At 42.8% G+C, this 22,453-nt stretch overlaps 2 protein-coding genes across 2 annotated transcripts in view; both read right to left on the bottom strand.

Annotated features, from left to right (window-relative positions):
* Window positions 1–371: 371 nt before the first annotated feature.
* LOC311236801 (uncharacterized protein) lies at window positions 372–14,351 on the bottom strand. Its single transcript, XM_084324566.1, has 7 exons — window positions 14,263–14,351; window positions 10,686–10,805; window positions 7,163–7,552; window positions 6,552–6,668; window positions 4,686–5,498; window positions 2,960–3,076; window positions 372–2,152 (listed from the first exon to the last, which is right to left on the bottom strand). The coding sequence occupies exons 1-7, from the start codon at window positions 14,342–14,344 to the stop codon at window positions 1,524–1,526; spliced, it is 2,268 nt and encodes a 755-aa protein (XP_084180692.1). The 5' UTR covers window positions 14,345–14,351; the 3' UTR covers window positions 372–1,523.
* A 7,964-nt stretch (window positions 14,352–22,315) lies between these two features.
* Window positions 22,316–22,453, bottom strand: part of mfsd14ba (major facilitator superfamily domain containing 14Ba) — a gene marked incomplete at its 3' end in the record, with an annotated part of 30,287 nt that continues 30,149 nt past the window's right edge. Inside the window, 1 exon segment of the mRNA XM_084325120.1 lies at window positions 22,316–22,453. This exon segment is cut by the window's right edge and continues 117 nt beyond it. Within this exon segment, the coding sequence (XP_084181246.1) occupies window positions 22,316–22,453 (138 nt within the window).

Below are 22,453 nucleotides of genomic sequence, written 5' to 3'. Positions count from 1 at the left end.
AAATATGGCATGATGCATATTTTCTTTAAGTTAGTTAGCTTACAGATTACAATGTTTTAGACAACAAGATACTTTTTTAGCAATCAGTCCTTCTACTAAGAGCCCTATCAAATCAATTTGATAGTCAAATGGGTCTTTATTAATCACCTTGGGGAAATGGGTTCATTGACATAAAAAGTTAATTGAAAATGTGTTATGACCCTGGGTTGTAAGTGTTTGTATATATTTAGTATATTGTGTATTTACTACACTATGTGTGTTCTATGTTCTATGTGTGTAATTGCTGTGCCGGGTGTCTGCCACTGATTGGCTCGCCGATCACTTCTACGACCATATATAGTCGTTACCTGGCCTGCAAACTTTGACAGCAACCTCCACTCACATTTTCCAAAACCTCTTTGTTTCATTTTCCGTTCCTGTTTTTTTTTTATTAACTTTGTAATGTTAGTTTAGGAGCTGTATGAGTGGAGCCCTTCGTTCTGATTGTTTTCTGGTTATTGGTAAGAAGTTAGGTGTAGATTCTTGTATTTTTTTTCCCATCATTGCTTTACTCTGTTTAATTAGATAACTTAAAATGTAGTTAGTTTGTTATTTTGGCCTTGGTCCACTCTGAAGCTTGCCTTCTCATCTTTATTGTTAATTGTTATTAATACATTTTTCTATTTACTTTGGTGTTTGATGTGGATTTGGGGGAATTGGAAGTGGAGGGTCCACATTATGTTGTCTTTGAGTATCCCCTAGACAGGGCATAATATGATTTGGGGGCTTATCCAGTCTTTTTCTGTCCTACTCGCAAAAATGATGGGAAGTTTTGTCCCTTTTAATATTTTTTTGGTTTTTCTCTTTGGGTGGGACAATGGGACTATGTAGAGAACTGTATTTAATGTCCCACTGTTGAGACATTTTAACATAGCAAGAAATGTGATCTGTTGACAATTGCTAAAGTGTACAAGAGCGATGTGTCTGCTAGCCTACATAAGGCTCCTGTTGAGCTTTTTACACTTTTTACACACCGCCCAGCACATTCAGACCCAAAACATGCTGTGTTGTCTGATGAATTTGTCTTAACATATAAGAGTGTATTGTTATCACCCTGGAATCGTAACTCTACGATTCTGCCTACATACAAACCATTCATATTCAAAGTTTTCTCGCTTAATAATGGCAACGCCTCTTTATTTGTTGTGTACTGTGATTGCAATGCCTATATTGTTTTTATTGTATGTAGTCTGTATGTAGTCTATTTGTAGTCTGTATGTAATTTGTTTGTAGTCTGTATGTAGTCTGTATGTAGTTTGTATGCAGTCTGTATGTAGTCTGTACACACACGTGCACTGAGTCTGATGTATACGGCGAACAGGTCTATGGTCTGTATGAGTCGATTTGGTAGCAGATGAGTTTCACCCCACGGGGATTCATGAAGCCGTCTAATCTAACCTGGTCTTCACCAGCCGTCTATCTCAGTCTCTTAACTCCAAAGTAAAAAGGTTAACAAACCCTGTCAATAAATAAATAAAAGAACGCTACGACTCCTCCGACACGCTGTGGATCGTCTCGATGATCTTCTTCTTCAGTCTCTTCACTTTGTCCGGCGCCGTCTCGTTCAGACACTCCTCCACGTACTTCAGGAACCCCGCGTGCGGCGACTCTATCGGCCTGTGATAGAACGTCTTCATGAAGTCCAAGACCTCCGCGGTGGGGGCCGCAGCGAGTCTCTGCCGTTTATGGCTCTGGATCTGAGTGTCTGTCTGAGAGAAAGAGATGGAGGAGAGAGAAGAGTGCACGGAGGCGGTCTGAGTTGAAGATGGGGGAGGAGGAGGGGCTTGGCACTGAACCACGGCAGCGCAGTGTTTGGTGTCCGCTTGGTCCACGTGAGCGGAGGGGGAGAAGACGAAGACCGGGTGGGGGGCCTGGCCGCCCGACTCGAAGGTCCTCTCCTCCGGCGAGCCGGGGAAGCGCAGCTCGCTGGGGTTCTCCTCGTCGCCGTCGTCGTCATCGTCGCAGGAGGCGCACAGGAACATCAGCTGCTGGTAGTGCTTCCACCGGGGGACGTAGAAGTCCTCCGAGCCGCACGTCCTGTTGGAGCTCACCGCCTTGTGTTCGCGCTGGAAGATCGTACGCAGGTTCCTGAACTTTGTCTGGATGTCCTCCACTGCAGGAAGCAAAAGAAACAAAGAGAGGCCGTTGCCGCGAATCATCAGCAGCCGTTTAGGGAGACGGTGACGTTCCTAGTAGGGCGAGCTTTGCACGGGAACTGAAGATTGAAGAGCAAAGATCACATAATCTATAGGAGCATAACTCCTTAAATGATAAAGAAAAAAGAAAATGATTAAAAAAAACAGAGGACATCATGCTTGACAATTTGGGGCAAAGGAGATTTTAAAATGTCCTGCACTTGGCCAGGTAAAAAAATCATTCTTGGGTTATACAAAACACATACTGTAGGCAGGGTATGCATGACTAACTTGTGTTGGTTACACTGGCTCTTTTCCAACACTGATAGTACATTTGCAATACCAGCACTCACTGGTATTGCAAAGTATAAATATAAGCCTTTCAAATGAGCCCTAGTACAGTATATCTCCATAGCTATAATATAGAATATACGATAATGGATCTACAAACATCATCAAAACTGTCTGAAACGCTGGCGCCAGGGAGTAAACTTGGGAAAACAGTGTGGCAATCAATGAGTTAATGCAAACAAAACAAAATTCATTATATTCTCTAGGGCTCGAGTTATAATTTGCATATATCAACTGTGAATGGGTCTGACATTGAATGAGTTACAGTTGACCTGTTTTATATGTCTGTAATTTTTACAGCATTGGAAATAAGATAAACCTCAATGTCTCTTTGAGAATAAATAAAGGTTGGAAAAAAAACTGGGCCTCCTTTTTTGTTTATTGTACAGAAGCACAATATAATATCCCTACAAGAAACCTATAAATGTAGTGACCTGTGAAAGGGACTGGGTGTTGTTCAGACAACTGTCTTCTCAGGATCTCCAGTCTTGCCAGTCTCAGTTGGCGGTTCCTGTAGCTCTCAGACTTGTGGTTCCACAGACAGCTGTTATCTGAAATAGAAGATGTATAGTGCATACTTTGGGATGTGTCTTGTTAAGAATCAACAACCAACCTGGTAATTACAGCAAGGCATACATGTGGCAACATTTACAGCCAGAATTACTTTAAATGTGTTTTAAGAAACTAACATTTTTCAGATGTCACAAAAATTGCTCTTCTATTCCCGTCTATTTATTGCACATGCAACTCTAGCTAGTGGTGGGCTGCCCTCACACCTTAAGCCCGGAAAACACAAATATTTTCTTTCTTGCATTTACATTTTCTTTATTAAATCAAAGCTGCAATAATTATTTTCAAAACCTCTCATTGAGCCATGGTGTCCTACTAAAACAACCATGCACCACCAGCAGCCAATCTGTTATACCATCATCTATTTTCTTTGTTGACAGAACCTGGGCCGAGCTTTAGCCCTGCTTATTTTTCAACCATTCTATGAAAGCATCCCTGTAGTTGATAAACCTATGCATTAAATGGATATTCGTTTTTTCAGCAAATCTCTTAATTTCATCAATATTGTGCTGTCAGAACAGTATTGTGTTTGTATGTTAAGTATTTAATGTTAGCTATTGGCCATTGTCACCTTGTTCACCAACCAGGAAATTATCAGGAGACCATATTGTCATATTGAAGTTGATTAATCTAGATTTTTCTTTCTCAGTTTAAGTTTATTTGCAAAAGGGACAGTGCATATTAATATTAAAAAATTAAAATGTAAATACGCCAGGATTAGCCAGAAGGCTAGATTTCATCTGTAGTCCCTGTGAAACTCTTAGTTACAACAAGATTGTACTAACAAGGCAGTGTTATGTTTATACAGTGGTCAGAAAACGACTATTGCAGGCGGCTGGGTGGTGTAGCAGAGATTGCGCTCGTCACCAATGCAAGAGACTCCGGTATCGAATCCCAGTCTCAGCATTGCTTTCGGCTTGGGCCAGCCGTCGTTTTGGCTAATTTGGCAGAGTCAGCAGGTGGAAGTCGATGGGTGGGGATTGGACGTTGTGGACAGCGACCCCTACAGGTCGGTTGGGAGACGCCTGCACAGCAGAGACAGGAAGTGGCGAGGGTAGTGTGAGCCTCCCATGTGTTACACCTCGCCAATGAAAGTCCACACTGGCAGGCGAAAAGATGTGACAGGCTGCCTCCTCGTGTGCCGGAGGGAACTTCTATCCTCTCTACAACCAACCAGTGGGGGGCATAGTCGAGCAACGTTCAAGACAGGGGAGGGGAGAATTGGATACACGAAATTGGGATGGGAGAAAAATAGAAAACAAGGAGAAAAAAGTAGATAAAAAAAAAAAAGAAAACGACTATTGCAGCTTTAAACCATGTAACCCCCTCCAACCTGACTGATGTCTGTCTCCTGTCTTTTTGTGCTATCGTGCTGTCTTCCCTGTTCCCCCCATGGTCTCATGTTCCTTTTGTTTTTGTTTCTTTGCTGTTTCTTTGCTTTCGTTTCTTTGTTCTTACTTTGCTCCCGTCTATTGTCAGCGACTTCTGGTTATTGAGACGCGCTATATAAATTAAATTAATTATTATTATTATTATTAACCATTGGGGGAAAACATATATTGTAGTCGCAGCATGCATGCTTCCACTTACCAGAGTAGAATGATATCAGCTTGTGCACTTTCTCCTCTGTCCAGTAGCACCGGGCGTCGTCGGCAAGTGTGGCATCTGCTTGAGCGGAACTCGATGAAGCGGAATGGTTGTGGAGGGGAGCGGAATGGTTGTGGAGGGGAGCGGAATGGTTGTGGAGGGGAGCGGAATGGTTGTGAAGGGAAGCGGAATGGTTGTGGAGGGGAGCGGAATGGTTGTGGAGGGGAGCGGAATGGTTGTGGAGGGGAGCGGAATAGTTGTGGAGGGAAGCGGAATGGTTGTGGAGGGAAGAGGAATGGTTGTGGAGGGAAGAGGAATGGTTGTGGAGGGAAGAGGAATGGTTGTGGAGGGAAGAGGAATGGTTGTGGAGGGAAGCGGATGAGGCCGGGGATCGAGGGATTTGGCACTCAGCGACGGCAACGGGTTTGGTGTCTGTCTGAGTGGAGGGGAAAGGAGGGAAGGCTGGGGGAGGTTTAAGACCTTCTAGAGTCAGAGAGGAAGGGACCTGGCAACGCACAGCAGCAGCGATACCGAGCTTGTTGTCCGTCTGAGTGGCGGTGAATGGAGAGTAATGGAAGGTGAGCCCAGGGACATGGTTCCCCTGTTCAAGTCTCCCCTCCTGGGGAACCGGGAACTGGAGGTCGTCGGAGATATCGTCGTCTTCACAGGACTCGCACAGGAACATCAGCTGCTGGTAATGCTTCCACTGTGGCACATAGACCTTGTCGGCTCCAGACACTTTGCTAACGCTCACCGCCTTGTACTCGCGCTGAAAAACTGTACGTAGGTTCTTGAATTTGTTCTTTATGTCCTCCACTGCAACATAAACCAGGAATACACGTGTGAACACCTGGTGCCGGTTAAAAACGGTTTGAATGTGGCCAATACACCGGAAAAGGTAGATGCAGTTCGACCAGGTTGTATGTACGGCATATTGTTGTGCCTTCTAAAGAACTAGAAAGTAGGGATGGGATTTTCTAGCAAAAGTGCTATTAGAAAATTCGTGTTTCATAATATCGAATATCCCCCCCCCCCCCCCCCCCAAATGTATATAAAAAGAAAAATTATATTAATTCTTTTTTATTTAATTTTTTATCAGCTGACCGACAATAAATGACACCATTCACCATCGTAGCCTATAATAACAGCATTGCATTGGCCTATAAAGCGGCTTTAATAAACAAACAGAATGCATCTTTTTGATCAATTAGGCTATGAAAATTAGGCTGCCTCTAAATATGAAAAAATAAATGAAATCGATCTTAATAACAGAAACGACTATTCGAATGTTCGAATATTCTGTCCCATCCCTACTAGAAAGTCCTCCAACACAGAAGCAATGTCCTCCATAGCATCCGTGTTGAGGCACCTAACATTAACATTCACTAATCTTGTAGACCCACCCATTATTCAAACATTCCATAAACCACCAAGCAAGGCGTAACACACAGAGACCTTATACATAATGTTTGTGTAGTTCTCTTTCTTCCAGTATGGCTGCCTGTAACCATTGGTAACCACTTTCAAAAGAAAATGCCTAATTCTCTGTGCAGTGGTCAAGTAGGTAAAACACTGGAAAAGCACGATATTACTGTTCTACTGTGATTCTTTACAAGATCCAATAATAAAACACCAAATGATTATGTTTTCGTTGAAATATTTTTCATATAGCAACACATAGCAACCGTTGTCTATTCCATTGCCATGTACACAACAATGGTTGCTATGTTACAGGCAGCCATGTTGGAAGACAGAGAGAACTACACAAACATTCCGTGCAAGGTAGCTAGAGAGAGGTAGCTGGAGATGCAAACAAACATCCAACGATATATCCTTTTTGCGCCGTTATTGTGAAGATTTGAAACTTACCTGTGAAAGGCACTGGTTGTTGTTCAGACAACTCAACCCTGAGGATCTCCAGTGTTCTCTGTCTTAGCTGGCGGTTATTGTGGTTCTCTGACTTCTTGTTCCACAAACAGCTGTGCTCTGTGACACAGACAAGACAGAGCGCTGTTTAAAAGCAATATGATTCCAAGCTCTACAGGCCGTATTTTATGTAAATAATGTAAATATTACTGTTCCCTCTAACTGCTGCAGTTTTCCAAAACACTGCCCACTTGCCCTCTGATAATTTTGACAATGGATCCTGAAATCCATTATTTTTGGCACTAACATATTATGTTTTCCTAAGGCTCTGTTAAATTAGATGTGCTGTAAGTTAGCGTTTTATACAGTATCTAACAGAAATTTAAGGAGCCTTCGATTTTCTCGAGAGCCATACATCCGATCGACTTCACAGTGACACTTGGCGGGTTTATTGCTGAGGACTCAGGGCAGTGGAGTGTCGAGTGTGGTGCTCTACCGATTGCTTTCTCTTCACTATTTTGCATCCCGAATTAAATGTAACCGAATACTCAGGGGCGGTGGACACAAAATTGCACGTCATGGGTCCATAGAGGCACTTTTATAATTCCACTCACCAGAATAGAATGATATCAATACGCGCTCTTTCTCCTCTATCCAGAAACATCGAGCTACAGCGCTGGAGGAGGAGGAGGAGGAAGAGGAGGAGGAGGAAGCAGCAGCAGCAGCAGTATTGGAGGAGGCAGGGGGTTGGAAGGAGAGAATGAGTGGGGGAAGGAGGACTTGGGTTTCCAGTTTGACGGGCTCCTCCTGTGAAACTGGTGGCTGGAGGTCTTCTGGGCTGTCATCCTGCTCCCAGCAGTCACTCAGGAACAGGAGCTGGAGGTAGTGCTTCCACTGCGACACGAAGGCCTCCTCAGCCCTGCAGGTTCTGTTCGCGTTCACCAGCTTGTATTGACGTTGGAATGTTGTCCGAAGATTCTTGAATTTGTTCTTGAGGTCTTCGACTTACAAACAAAACAAAACAAAACAACATTATTATGGTTTCTATATGTATGCCAGCTCACCGGCCTACACCGTTTCACGTATGGATTTCCCGGAGACTCAGAGATTAGGCCAGGAGACCATTTCTTGGGTTACTTGCTACGATAGAAACGCTGGACCACATATTGTAGAAACACAGTCCTCCTCCAGTGACATCATAGCTAATATTCTGAGCTCCCCTGAAAAATGCTTTATCTCTAAACGTGATTTTTGTATTTGCTCCACTAGTCACAATCTCAATCAAATAAAAGGTTTCACATTTCTAGCTGGGAAAGGGAAGCAGCTGAGTGCCTGTTTCAGAGGCAGGAACCAGAGTGCCTGTTTCAGAGGGCGGGAACCAGAGTGCCAGTTTCAGAGGGCGGGAACCAGAGTCCCTGTTTCAGAGGGCGGGAACCAGAGTGCCTGTTTCAGAGGGCAGGAACCAGAGTGCCTGTTTCAGAGGCAGGAACCAGAGTGCCTGTTTCAGAGGCAGGAACCAGAGTGCCTGTTTCAGAGGGCGGGAACCAGAGTGCCTGTTTCAGAGGCAGGAACCAGAGTGCCTGTTTCAGAGGGCAGGAACCAGAGTGCCTGTTTCAGAGGCAGGAACCAGAGTGCCTGTTTCAGAGGCAGGAACCAGAGTGCCTGTTTCAGAGGGCAGGAACCAGAGTGCCTGTTTCAGAGGGCAGGAACCAGAGTGCCTGTTTCAGAGGGCAGGAACCAGAGTGCCTGTTTCAGAGGGCGGGAACTAGAGTGCCTGTTTCATAGGGCGGGAACCAGAGTGTCTGTTTCAAAGGGCAGGAACCAGAGTGCCTGTTTCAGAGGGCAGGAACCAGAGTGCCTGTTTCATAGGGCGGGAACCAGTTGCTGTTTCAGAGGCAGGAACCAGTTGCTGTTTCAGAGGCAGGAACCAGTTGCTACTAGGGGTGGAACAGTACGTGTATTCGTCCCGCGTGTCATGCAACGAATATGTCTCAGGGGGGACTATACGACACTAGGTGAAACTAGGGTTGAATACGTCTCAGGGGGGACTATACGACACTAGGTGAAACTAGGGTTGAATACGTCTCAGGGGGGACTATACGACACTAGGTGGAACTAGAGTTGAATACGTCTCAGGGGGGACTATACGACACTAGGTGGAACTAGGGTTGCACATTTTACAAAAAGATGCTCAATGTCTGTAGAGGCTTACTTTGATCTTTAACGTTGAATATTAAGCTTGTATTGCCAAATTCAGATTATAAATAAATCTCCACTTAACAACCATGCACTCTACACTGGGCTGTTTCTCCTCTCCTCCCCTTTACTACAGATGTCCCTGAAACAAAACCATGAATGAATGATACATTTGTAACACAGCAGGGTCAAACTTTCTTCCTCCGACTTTCCCTCACAGCTGATCCTAGAAAAAAAGACAAACGTGCAAACACTTTTGCTGTTCTAGTCCTCTGAGCTCCTCTCCCGTCGAGCTTCTGTGGTGTTCAAATCCGAAATATTGATACTGTTTTTTTTTTATTATCTTTTCCCCCCTCCTTTTTCCGATTTTTCTCCCATCCCACTGTTAGTCGTTATGCCAATTCCCAACCCCCTTCCTGGTTGTTGCGCACTCCCCCCTACTGTTGGTCCGAGAGGCCGGAGACTGTCACATGCTTTCCTCCGACGCATGTGCAGCCAGCCGGCAGCCAGCCTGGCAGCGCAGATTCTCACCGGGAGAGTGTAACATGTGGAAGGTCACAGTACCTCCCTCCAGATCCTACCCTCGCTGTGCAGGCGCCCCGACCGAACTGTAGGGGTCGCTGTCCACAACGCCCAGGACCCACCCATCAGCTTTCCCACCCCTAACACTGCCAATTGTGTTAGTATGAACGACCAGCCAAGCTGATAGCAACGCCGAGAGCTGGATTCGAACCCAGCGAGCGCCTTGCCCACTACACCACCTAGCCGCCCATATTGATACTGTTAATCCTCTGCCATTGTTGTGTAACATGTCATCTAATCTCTGGAGTCTTCTTTCTCTGCTTCACGTTAGTTAAATCTACTCTTAAATCTTCTATTCACTAGAAGTGAAAGTGAAACGAGGTGGGCAAGCCATTTACTTAGTGGATGCCTGAACACTGAGTAACACCGGTATCACAGACTACCACGGCAAACCTCGGTGGAACTAAGTATAACTTGTACTACTGTCTGTTCAAAATAAATGAAAAGAAACCTAGCCTTATACATTTGCTTTTTTCCTGTACTGAACTGTGACCTCAAAACGTACCGAACCGTGGCTTCTGTGTACCGTTACACCCCTAGTTGTTACACATATCTTTCCCTGTGAACCCATATTATTTGCAAGAAGAAAAGAAAAACAGCATCTGTTTCAAATGAACTTTTTTTTTTGTCCACTTTTTCTTCCCATTTTTCTATTTTTCTCCCATCCCAATTTCGTATTTCCAATTCGTCCCTCCCCTGTCTTGAACGTTGCTAGACTCAAGTTTCAAGTTTCAAGTTTCTTTAATAGACTATGCCTCCCACTGGTCGGCTGTAGTGAGGATAGAAGCCTTGCATCACGTGTCCCCTCCGGTACACGAGGAGGCAGCCTGTCGCATCTTTTCACCGCAACAGCTCGAACTCTCAGTGGCGAGGAGTAACGCATGGGAGGCTCACGCTGCCCCCGATACTTCCTGTTTCCGCCGTATCTGCGTCACCCAACCGACCTGTAGGAGTCGCTGTCCACAATGTCCAATCCCCACCGGCTTTCCCACCCTCTAACACTGCCAATTGTCTTAGTATGACGGCCGGCCAAGTCGGTAGCAACGCCGAGAGCTGGGCTCGATACCAGCATCTCCTGCGTTAGTGGCGAGTGCCTTGCCCACTGTGCCACTCAGCCGCCTTGTTTCAAATGAACTTGAAACAGATGCTGGAACGAGAATGAGCATACTGTACAACAGGCAAGCATAGTCCGTGCACTGAAAGTTCCTGAATTAATACACTCACTCAACTTTCCCCGTCATATGTTTTGACAAAATTCCCATTGTTGATACAGTTGAAGGAGGACTTTGAAGCAGGTTGACAAGCAGGCTGTGCCCGTTTCACAAACACGTAGGTTTGTGATTTGGGAAGAATACTCACCTGTGAAAGGCACTGTTGGCGGGTGTGCAGACAAAAGGATTCTCAGGTGTTCCAACGTTTTCCATCTCAGCTGGCGGTCCCTGTAGATCTCAGACCTGTGGTTCCACAAACAGCTGTGTTCTTTGAAACAGAATGCAAAGCGCAAGGTGTCATCAGTAGGGTCGAGACAAATCAGGACACCAATATTATCTCTCAATATCAGGGATGCACCAATATGGTTTTGTGAAGCTGACACCGATATCGAAAACCTTTTGTTAATTGTGTGATAAAGACTGGGCCAGATCTGGAAAAGTTGCAAGGGGGTGGGTGATCCACAATCGTGGTCACATGCACACAAATACACCCTTTCCAACACTGACACGTTCAGTCTTGTCTGAGAATATACAGTATTACATGAAAAACAACGGACCTATCTCAAACCCGCTTTGAGGGAAGCAACAGTTGTGAATGGAGGATCAAGAAAAGAGGGCAGGTTTGAGATAGGTCCATCAAGTATGGGCTATGGTGGTTACTGAAACTGTTTCACATTACCCTACTTATTGGTGACAACTTTTTTATAAAACAAATTGTTACCGTCTGCAGGTTTAAGCTATAACATGTTATAAATGGTAAATGGACTGCATAATATATAGCGCTTTTATCCAAAGCACTTTACAATTTGTTCCTCACATTTGACACATTCACTCACACATTTCTTTTTTTGATCCACTTTTTTCTCCCATTTTCTATATTTTCTCCCATCCCAATTTCGTATCATCCAATTCAACCCTCCCCTGTCACGGACGCTGTTTCTTGCCTCCCACAAGCCGGCTGCAATGTGGACTAAGTCATACATAGCACAAGCCCCCTCCGGTACTTGAGGTAACAGCAGTCGCATCTTTTCACCTGCGCAGCTCGATCTCTCAGTGGCGAGGAGTAACGCGTGGGAGGCTCACGCTGCCCCTGACACTTCCTGATTCTACTGCGCAGGGCGCAGGCGCACCAACCGACCTGTAGGAGTCGCTGTCCACAACGCCCGATCCCCACCCATCAGTTTCTCACCCCCTAATACGGCCAATGTGAATTAGTACGGACGACCAGCTAAACTGAAAGCAAATGTGGAGCGCTGGGCTCGAACAGGCAAGCCCATGGCGTCTCCAGCATTTCGTGGCGAGCGCCTTGCCCACTACGCCACGTAGCCGCCACATTCACTCACACATTTACACACAGACGGTGGAGGCAACCATGCGAGGTGCCAACCTGCTCATCGGGAGCAATTAGGGGTTAAAGTGTCTTGCTCAAGGACACTTCGAAACGCTGCCCGGGAGAAGCGGGAATCGAACCGGGAAACTCTGCATTACCAGACGACTGCTCTACCTCCCGAGCCACTGTCGCCCCCATGTTACTACAACAGAACAAGACATTCACACCGTACAGTAACTATAACTATATATAATATATATAGCCTATATATAGCAACAATATAATGGTAGCTAATCTAGCTATGTAAACAAGTCACTATATATTGTGAATGTCTCCAGATCTCTCGTGGCAGAGCCTGAGGTGTGGCCAGCAATAGCAACCCCTCCCCTATCCCCACTCGACTCCAACCCACACATCAGACCAAAACGAAACATGTAAACAAAGTGCAATACCAAGCGGGTATTCTACCTTTAAAATAAAATAATAACATATTATTTTCCAGTCATAAATCCCCCAAATTCAGGTTTTTAATTCAGGTCAAAACATTGTGACAATAATATTGAATCGTGGACCCAGTATTATATCGAATTGTGTCCTAAGTGTATCATCTTTCGACATACCTCTAGTATTAACACAAGTACCCAGTAAATACGTCACAATAATGCCATTCTAATATTGGCCAAATATTAAACCAAAAACTAATTGTCTGACAGTATATTGGTCGTGCATATACTAGTCAATATTTATCTAAATATTTTTACAATATTGACACAACAGGGTTTCTCCACAGAATTGTGTGTCAAAGGTCCTGCTGGAGTTTCCTTATTGACGTGAAATGACACTCATCATGAGGAGATCAATTATGGTTTTACTGTTTGGAGATCTTACAAGGTAGTTCAGTTAAACTATTTACACAGTATGGGGAGAACCTTTGAGTGATTTTAAATATGGGCATCATGCATGATAAACTAAATATTAAGTATTGCAATGCTATAGCCCTGTTCTATTAATTGCACACTGTTGTTAATTTCTTGATGGTACATTCAACAAGAACCCTAACTGCATTGAATTGAACATTTTGGAAGATTAATACATGCTTGTGTTACAATAGAGGCCGTGCACAGAATGTTTTTCCTCCAACATGGCTGCCTGTAGCATAGCAACTATTGTTCTGTACATGGCAATGGAAGAGATAACGGTTGCCTTGTTTTTTGTTTTTCTTTATCCTCTTTTTCTCTGCCTGATTTTCTATGCTTTTCCTCCCATCCCAATTTAGTCGTTATGCCAATTCCCCCCCTCCCCTACCTGGTCATTGTGCGCATGTTCCCCCTACTGGTCAGTACAAGGGAACCCTGAAGTCTACCACATGCTTCCTCCGACACATGCGGAGACAGCCAGCGGCTCTCTTTTCACCTGGCAGCGAGGACTCTCATTGGTGAAGTGTAACGCGTGGGAGGTCACGCTGCTTTCACCACTTCCTGCCTTTCGCTGAGCAGGCGCCCAGACCTGACCTGTAGGTGTCGCTGTCCACAATGCCAGATTACCACCCACGACTTCCCTCCCGCTAACTCAGCCAAACGAGTTAGTATGACGATCGGCCCAAGCCGCAGGCAATGCTGACTCCGGGAGTCCGGTTGCCTTGTTTTGATATATGAGAAATATATCAACAAAAATGTTATGATTTGGTGTCTTATGACTGCATCTTGTAAACAAGTCACAGTTGAACAGTAATATGCTTTAGCAGTGTTTTACCTACCTATCACTGCACAGAAACTAGGCCTTTTCTTTTGAAAGTAGTTACAGGCAGCCATGTTGGAAGAGAGACAACTACACAAACATTCCGTGCAAGGTGTGTAACATCTGACTTGGCTGGTACTTAAATATTTACACATTTGACTGTTTGGAATTACAGTATTTCTGAGAGGTGCCCGCTTTTAATGCCAGTCAGTCAGTGTTTCTCTATTGCAAAGTTAACAGTAGCCTATTTATTTGTGTAGCAGGTTCACAACAGTGTGATCATCATGCATGTCAAGTACACACACATTTCGGGGGCGTGGTCGCGTAAACTCCTCCTTCACCATAGCAACAACAATCGTTGATGAAGACACTTAACTTGGCTCAACAGTTGGCAACTAATTAGATAAATATAAGTTGCGTTGACGAACTATTATTTTATATTATCACAGTTTTTCAGGCGTTGAGAGATACGAGTTGCTAGTATCTCTCTCAAAGATGTCTCTCCATGTCTCATTGCCGTGTTGGTAACGCCATTGCCCATTGCGGTCGGCATGCAATTTGGTGCAACTGTTGCCGTAAATGTTGCAGTGTCTATCTACGAGCCGTTATATTAATATCATAAATTACCAGAAATGTGTTCTTAAATGTTTTGACTTACTAGAGTAAAATGCTATGAGTACACGTTCTTTATCCTCGGTCCAATGTCGCTCAGATACAAGGGAAAGGGAAGTGGCCTCCATTGCAGGTTTACAGTTGAGAGCGAAACGATCACATGACCCGGCACGCGGACCGTGATTGGTTGATTCGTGAATAACAATCCACATTGCCCGCTAGAGGTCGTTGTAGAGGGATGTTTTCAAGATAGGAAGGTGTTGACCAATGGGGATGCAAAAGTAGCATAGAGAGTATAAAGACAGGTATGAGTGCACTGTACACAGTATAGTGTTCCTCTAAGTCAAGAACACTCGTTCTATTTTACGTTTATCTGGATTTATTATTTTTAAAACAAGGGAGGGCTTCAAAACAAAGCAATATGTTTTGTGCTTACACTGTCCCATAGATGTTTGAAAATTGTATTAACAGATTGCAGAATGGGTACAATACAGTACAGCTCATGTCATGTGATGATAACCCACCGAAATCTCAATCTTTATTTGTAAAATAGGGTTTAGCCTACCTAAATTTTTAAACGGTAGCCTATTGATTGATTGATTGAAAACTTTATTAACAGATTGCAGAATGGGTACAGTACAGTACAGCTCAATACATACAATTGTTAAGGGGATGCAGACCAGAGAAAGGGGGGCACTGTACAACTATACAAACAAAACTGTACATTGGAATATTGACAAGACCATACTTGGTAATTTACTGTACATTGGAGGGGGTTGTGTTAGGACATTTACAGGGGCCAGTTTCGAATTGCAGTCTCCCGTAGGTGTTTTTTGAGAGTGTTTTTGAAAGTGGGTAGTGATTCACATTCCTTTACAGCTTTGGGTAGGGCGTTCCACATTGATGTGGCATAATTGCGAAACGTGTTTAGTCCCTTGTTTGAGCCAAATCTGGGTTTAACATGATTTGTGGAGCTCCCTCTGGTGTTGTGATCGTGGTATTCACTGACCTTTGGGAAGTATTTTGACATGTACATGGGTACCTTGGTCGTGTAGTGTATCTTGTAGACCAGGCCCATTGCAAGTTGCTGTACTCTGTCAGAGCCATCCTAGGTTGTCAAAGTGGGCAGGGGTGAGGTTGATTGAAATGTATATCATAGTTCATACTAGTATGCAGCCTAGTATCAGAGACGCAAGCTACATGAAAATGGGGTGTTTTTGAGTAAATAAGACAATTTAAGCAGTTAGTATTCAGGTGTACCCACCTTTTCTCTGGGCATAAAGAATATACTCACGTTTAAACCAAATTACCATTGACAAAGGGAGGCAGACTATCAGTGTGACCACCTCCCCTGCATTACAGAAGAAAAGGATGGTGATGCTCAATAAATCACACGTTTTTAATTTACCAATATAAGACAGGGACAGATAGTATAGAAACAAAACAACATGTAGCCAATGTGACAGACATGAATGTACACCATTTACATAATTTTCACTGCTTCAAAATTAAAGTTGGTACATAGTAATCATCATCCTCTTTACTATGATGCAGAATAGGGATGGACATTTTGCTTAAAATATTTTCTCAGGAAAAAAAATAAAAGAACTACCTATAGTAGGCCACGCAATTTTTTTCAAGTTTCACAACTTAACACAGCTGGCCCAGTGCCTTGTGATACAAAGTTTGCAGAAGTTGTGTCCACGTGGGGTGGAAACAGGGTCAGTAAAAACATCCCAACAGATAGAACATCGATTCTAGAGGAAAGGAGAGGATAGATTATAATAATAAAGACGGTGAGGAGGAGGAGGAAGGGGGAGGAGAGTAGATGAGGATGTTTAAGAAACAGAACGACCACATTATAACTAAATAGAGGTAAAAAAAATGTCAAACTTTAAAATGTATAATGAATGAATGAATGAATGAATGAATGAACATTTTATTAACAGATTGCAGAATGGGTACAGTACAGTACAGCTCAATACATACAATTGTTAAGGGGATGCAGACCAGAGAAAGACTTTCGTCTTGTTTACATCAGGGTCCCCCATTTTCAATTGATCATAATGGTGAATGGTATTCACTGACCTTTGGGAAGTATCTTGACATGTACATGGGTACCTTAGTTGTATAGTGTATTTTGTAGACCAGGCCCATTGCAAGTTGCTGTCGTATACTCTAAGCTATCCTAGGTAGTCAAAGTGGGCAGGGGTGAGGTGGGTTCTAGGAGTAAGGTCAAGTAGTAGTCTGACCAGTTTGTTTTGTGATGTTTGTAATCTTGTTTTTAGCGCCTTTGAGTTGCTTTGGTACCATGAGGTGCAGGCATAGTCGTAGTACCCTTGAATGAGTGCTCCTGCCAGAGTCTTCAGGGTATTCTTGTTTACCAGAGAGGAGATCCGGTACAAGAATCTAATCTAATAGGAGGAGACATGCTGGAAGCATGGTTATCATGCCTGTGATTGGAAGCATCAAAAAGCTAATAGCATAAATAATACACAACAAACAAAAAGACATGTCAGCAATCATAAACTAATACTTAAAGAATGACTAATGTCCTTCGGCTTAGACGGTGTATTAACAACTCATTCAGAAGGAGGTTCCTGTTGGCTAGAAGTAGAAAGCAGACTCACCAACTGCGTCACAGTCTGGTATGACCTTGGCAACTGCACTGTCTCAGACCGGAAAGCATCACCGGTACATCACTCCCTGCAATTGAGTCTATTCATCATAAACAGTGTCTGAGGAAGGCACTGCTCTTATCCCAATCATGGACTGTTTGTCCTCTTCCCATTTGGGAGGAGCTACAAGGAACCTCTGCTCCAAGTCAAGCAGACTCAGTATAACTCTGTATGATAGCATGTACAATAATGCTGTATATACCGTATATATATATATTTATTCTTACCATATATATATATATACACATCTGTCTGTACATACCTGCATATAAGCCTTGTTACATGTCTGTAGATATTATATGTACATATCCCTTACCTACTCTTACTAGTTACGCTGCAGGCCAGTATGACTACTACATACTGTATTTATACCTGTATCACTGTATATTAATTAATATTACAACTCTGTACATACATCTGATTAGCACTACACCCAGTAGTACTAATTTATATATTTTATACCCAGTTTAATCACCTGTACATTGTATATTACTATTGCACTTTACTGTTACATTTGCACTCTTGTTGGATGCCAAACTTATTTTTGTTGTACTGTACTTGTGCTGTATGATGACAATAGTTTACTCAGTTAATTTGATCAGGGAGTGCATATCAATCAACAGTTATACATTTATAAATGAATACAAATTAAAAACTGTAAATATGCCAACATTAGCAGGGTTGCTAGTTTTCAGTTGTAGTCCCTACATTTTAATCTAATCTAATCTATAAAAAGATCTCACATTGACCCTACTCACCTTCCTCTACACCTTTGGAAAGAAAGCACGGTCAAACCTGCACATTTCTTTTTTACTTTTATTAGCAATGTCAACAACTTGTTCATATTTCCAGACAAGACGATAAGAGGTGTATATACAATAAAGCCCATGTACATCTCTTCATGTCAAAGACAAGACATCCATGTCCATTATTTACACATGTCATTTTCTCTGCTTCAAAATCAATATGTTGTTTACATAGGGTAGGCACATTGTATATTGTAGTATGTGTACAATGATGCAAAATCAGGGATGTTGACATTTTCTTTTTTGCCAACCAGCCCTTAGTGTGTCATTTCAGACCGGACTAGTGGAAAACCGTCCTCCTCACTCACTTGTAATGGGAGTTAATGGCAGACAAAATAAAGTGCCCAAAATTCGAATGTTCCGCTCCTGCGCAGCACCCAGTGTCACTGCAGTCACCTTGCCGAATGGCCTCGGCTTCAATGTTATCACTGTATCTACTAACAGAATTATGAAGTAGGTGTAAAAGATAACCGAATGGCATTTGTGTAAAAAAGACAAAACAAAGCAAATGTTTCCTCAGGGGATGCAAGTCATTCATCTTTAACTCTTTAAGACCATTTTCTGATTGAGAATTTCACATTTTCATACATATATGTGACCGCGACCAGCGATTGTGACCACATGTCTCCATCGTCATTTTCCAGATTTTTCCAGATTGTGAAAGTACATAATGTAATGTATGAAAAGATTTTAAGAACATATGCTTATTTTAATCTAGTTAAACCTCAAGTCTCAGAGCAGAGAAAATTCTATCTAAAGTTTGGCTGCATTTTTAACGATACATTACAATGCACAATGTCTCCAGATTCACCATTATCATATTCGTAAACAATCATACATATAATTCATTTCCCACTCTTACATGCCGAAGGTAATGACTGCATTTACAAACAAGATTTTTAAAGATCTGACTTCTAACTCTCTGTAGCTCAGATCCAATCTTTTAACGGCAGTTCAAACCAGATTCCATGTGATCTCTCCCCGTTTGGTAGAGAGATTTGTGCCACAAAGAGTTAAAAAAAAAAAGACCATTGGTGCCTATGTTAATCCAGCCGACAATAAATCCAAACAGTCACTACCATCATGGTAGTAATAAAATACTGTTTCATAAGGAGTATTCCACCTCAGTCTGGTGGCCCTCAGGAGCAGGAGGACATAGCAGCAACCCAGGGAAGGATTCACAGGAGCGAGCAGGACCTTTGTTTCTGGTGCATAACAAAGACACAAGCCAACGTTTCGATGCTACTGCATTAGCTTGTGTCTTTATTATGTGCCAGAAATAAAGGCCTAAAAACGGTGTCTGTGATCTGGTGAATCCTTCCCTGTTGCGCTTTTTCATACAGGTTCGTTCCCTCTATGCTGTCATATCTCCCTATATGCTGTCATATCTCTATCTTTGCTTCATTGAATCATCGTAACGAATAATTAACACTTTCATCAGTGGACCGCTCCATCTCCTTCATCCCGTCGATAGATCTTTTCTGGGGTAAAAACAAGAACATTTTGGAAACTTGCACAAATACCACGACACGTTGTGATGGTCCGCGCTAGCGCTTGAATCAAGATGCTACAAAGGGACAGCTGTTCTCACGCACCTCGTCAGTCAGATCCGAGTGCACTGAGCAAAGAGACTTAACGCCACTCTTGGACAACTACCGATGGACACTTCACCGTCCTTCTAACGCGCGGCTGGAATCTTCCAGTCCCGTCTTGTCTTCTACTGGGTCAAGAATTTGGGGACCATATAGCGCTGCCAGGTGGAGGCTACTGTCCAAAATCATAAAATTCCATCGCTGTGAATAACATATTCTTCAAACACACTGTAAAAAGTAATGCGAGCACCCGGCGGAAATAAATTGGGTAAATCATTTGCTTCAACTTCATAATCAAATACAACGTGGTCGACCCAAGCTTATGATGCATGACATATCATTTCTGTATAATTACAAACAATAATTTTATAAAACCTTTCAACATGGTATGTTCAGTATTGACCATATGAAACACAAAATATGTCACAGATATAACATGTTGCCCTCATTTAAAAAAGTTGTTGCAACACAAAGTTAGTATTTTTGCTAACATTACATACACACCCCCACTCAGCAGTTCGCTGCTGCCTCGAGCACCTCATCATCACGACAAAGCTACCACAGTCATATACATATACATATAAAACAAGAAATAGAAACATATCCATATCCATTTGTTGCAGAGGAATATGTACAAACTGTGCCATTCTTATAATTCTGAAAACCTCTGTATATTCTTACTATATATATCTCTCTATATATATATTTCTTTCTATATTTTCTCTTTCTTAGGCTTCAAGTATAAGTGTGTTCATTTGAAACATGATGAACAAACAACGATGCAGTGGGTAAATCCGGTATGAGTTTGACTTAAAAAATAAACCATTTCAAAGCTGAGGTAGACGGTGAGAAAATGTGACTGGTATCTGGTAAATCTGTTTTCTTCCTCCTTTTTAAGGCCATGATAGAGGCTACCGGCAATATTTTCAGGCAATGTAGATGGGCATTTTGACAATAAATACTGATAAAACAGCAATTTTACAATATACTTTCAGTCATTATACACTGTATATCATCAGCGTTTATAGTGTTTTGTCCTATTGGCCAAGTCCTGTCAGTGCTTAAGGGAATATTATTGGCATCAACATTGCCTCAAAGAATGTGCCACTGTATCAAGGCCCTCGGTACTGACATTGGGGAAATTCACATTACAAATCGACTCTTAAAATGTAGCTAACAAATATACTCAAGAGAATAGAAAAATCCTCCAGAAAGATTTACAAAAACAAAACTTGATAAAATTATAAACTGCATCTCTGTCGTTTCAGCTAACGTGTTGCAGAAAAGTTTCTTCTGTACAGTAATGGATATAAGTAAAATGCCATCATACATACGTTTTATAAAAATGATATACTTCAAGATAAAAACACCTTTTTCTTATTTTTTTAACTAAACAATCATCGACAATTTTGCAGATTAAATGATAGTTTAAAGGTATAGAACCCAAAACGTTCTCTGTACCTTCGAAGTCTTTTCAGGTCTGCCTGTGTGAGAGACCTGGAGGCCAAAGAGGAGATCTTTCAAAGTCACCGTGTTTAGCAGAAAATATATCAATCTAAACAATAGTTAAAAAACTCAAGAAGCACTAGAACTATTTCCAAAGAAGCCTATGAACGAAGGAAGGAAGGAAGGAAGGAAGGAAGGAAGGAAGGAAGGAAGGAAGGAAGGAAGGAAGGAAGGAAGGAAGGAAGGAAGGAAGGAAGGAGAAGCAGAACGAATGATTACTTTGATCATTTTGAAGGGACAAATTATTTCATTATCACATTCAATCAAATCATCTAACGACTCATTTCAGCTAAGCTCCCTACGTCTTGGGCCAGAGGTTTGTAATGGTTCTCAGCCCAAGACAAACCTCTTATCCTGGGGTCTTAAAGTATACATGTTAATACTGTCATAACAGTGGTCCTCTAGCTCCACTAGGTGGGGCTGTTCTTCTAAACCGGAGGTAATCATAAAACAGTCTTTGCTTCAAAAAAAGGTGAGAATTTCATATTATAATCAGCTTGATATACTTAAGATGCCGTTATCGGTTGTATGTAAAAGTGCAACGTTGACCGGCTAAGATGAGCACAAGATGAGCATGTTTTGAAGCAAGCTTTTCCCGTTGGCCATATTCACACGGCGGCCATTTTGCTCTTATGTCATGTTCAGGTTTGGGATTCCTTTCCATTAAAAGATCACCCAAGGTGGGAACAGAGTGGAAAGGAATCCCATCCTGAGCATGACATGGGAGCAATCCTGTCTTGAGTACACTTGTGTTCAGCGCACTCCAGGACGCTGCTCTAGAGTTCATTTGTTTACATGAAGCAAACTGAACTCAAGCAAACATTCATCATCATGTCCCGATTCAATCTCTTAAAAACATCCAGTCATCTCTACTCCACCACCACCCCCTGCTCTGGACCAGTCGATCTCTCCCACTATCGACTTCTTACAAGGAGAAAACCAATCGGATAAAAGAAAGTGACAACTTCTGAAAAACAGTGCAACACATCACCTCAGGTGAACAGAATGGGGTGAAAGGGGGTTAACGGGGGAAAGACGTGGAAATAGAAAGCTTGTACAAGTAAATGAGTGTCCATGGAAAAAGGGCAAGAAATTGAGGTTTGTGCACCAGTGCTGATGATCACTGACAATGTTCTGAGGTTCCAGTCCCGTTTCGCTCTTCCTCCTCACTCCCCTTCTTCCCCTCTCTTCTACTTCTCTTTACCTCAGGTAAAAAATCCATCTGTCCAATATCACTGTTGATCTCCCACCCCCGTCAATCAAATAACACTGTTGGTCCCTCCCGCCGTCAATCAAACAACACTGTCGGTCCTTCCACACCAATCAAAATGTCCAATGAGACGATGGTTTAGTCCCCCCCCCTCCCTGTCAATCAAACAATGCTGTTCAATCACATGTTGCTGTCTCTTCCTTTCCTTGTCAATACAAATGATGGCGTGCCGTGTTGGTCCCTTTCTCTGTCAATCAAACTAGATGCCGCCCAATCCAACAGTGGTATCAGTCCTTCTTACTGTCAATCAAACGGTACTATCCTGCAGCAGTGGCTCAAAGTCCTCATCGCTGGTGGTAGGCGGGGCTTCCTCATCGCTGCCTGGTAGGGGAGTGTTGATGTGGACGCCGGCCAATGAGGAGAGCTGGTCTTTGCCCTCTGGATG

This window comes from Notolepis coatsorum (assembly GCF_963971535.1).
Source record: "Notolepis coatsorum genome assembly, chromosome: 11".
In the NCBI taxonomy this organism is placed as follows: domain Eukaryota; kingdom Metazoa; phylum Chordata; class Actinopteri; order Aulopiformes; family Paralepididae; genus Notolepis; species Notolepis coatsorum.
Note: the sequence above shows the minus strand (reverse complement) of the source record. Positions and strands in the feature narration are given on the sequence as shown.

Coding starts and splice junctions, on each gene's coding strand:
- LOC311236801 (XM_084324566.1), bottom strand. CDS start 14,344: ATGGAGGCCACTTCCCTTTCCCTTGTATCTGAGCGACATTGGACCGAG. Junction 10,806..14,262: donor ACTCATAGCATTTTACTCTA/GTAAGTCAAAAC, acceptor TCTGTTTCAAAG/AACACAGCTGTTTGTGGAAC. Junction 2,153..2,959: donor ACACCCAGTCCCTTTCACAG/GTCACTACATTT, acceptor TGCTTCCTGCAG/TGGAGGACATCCAGACAAAG.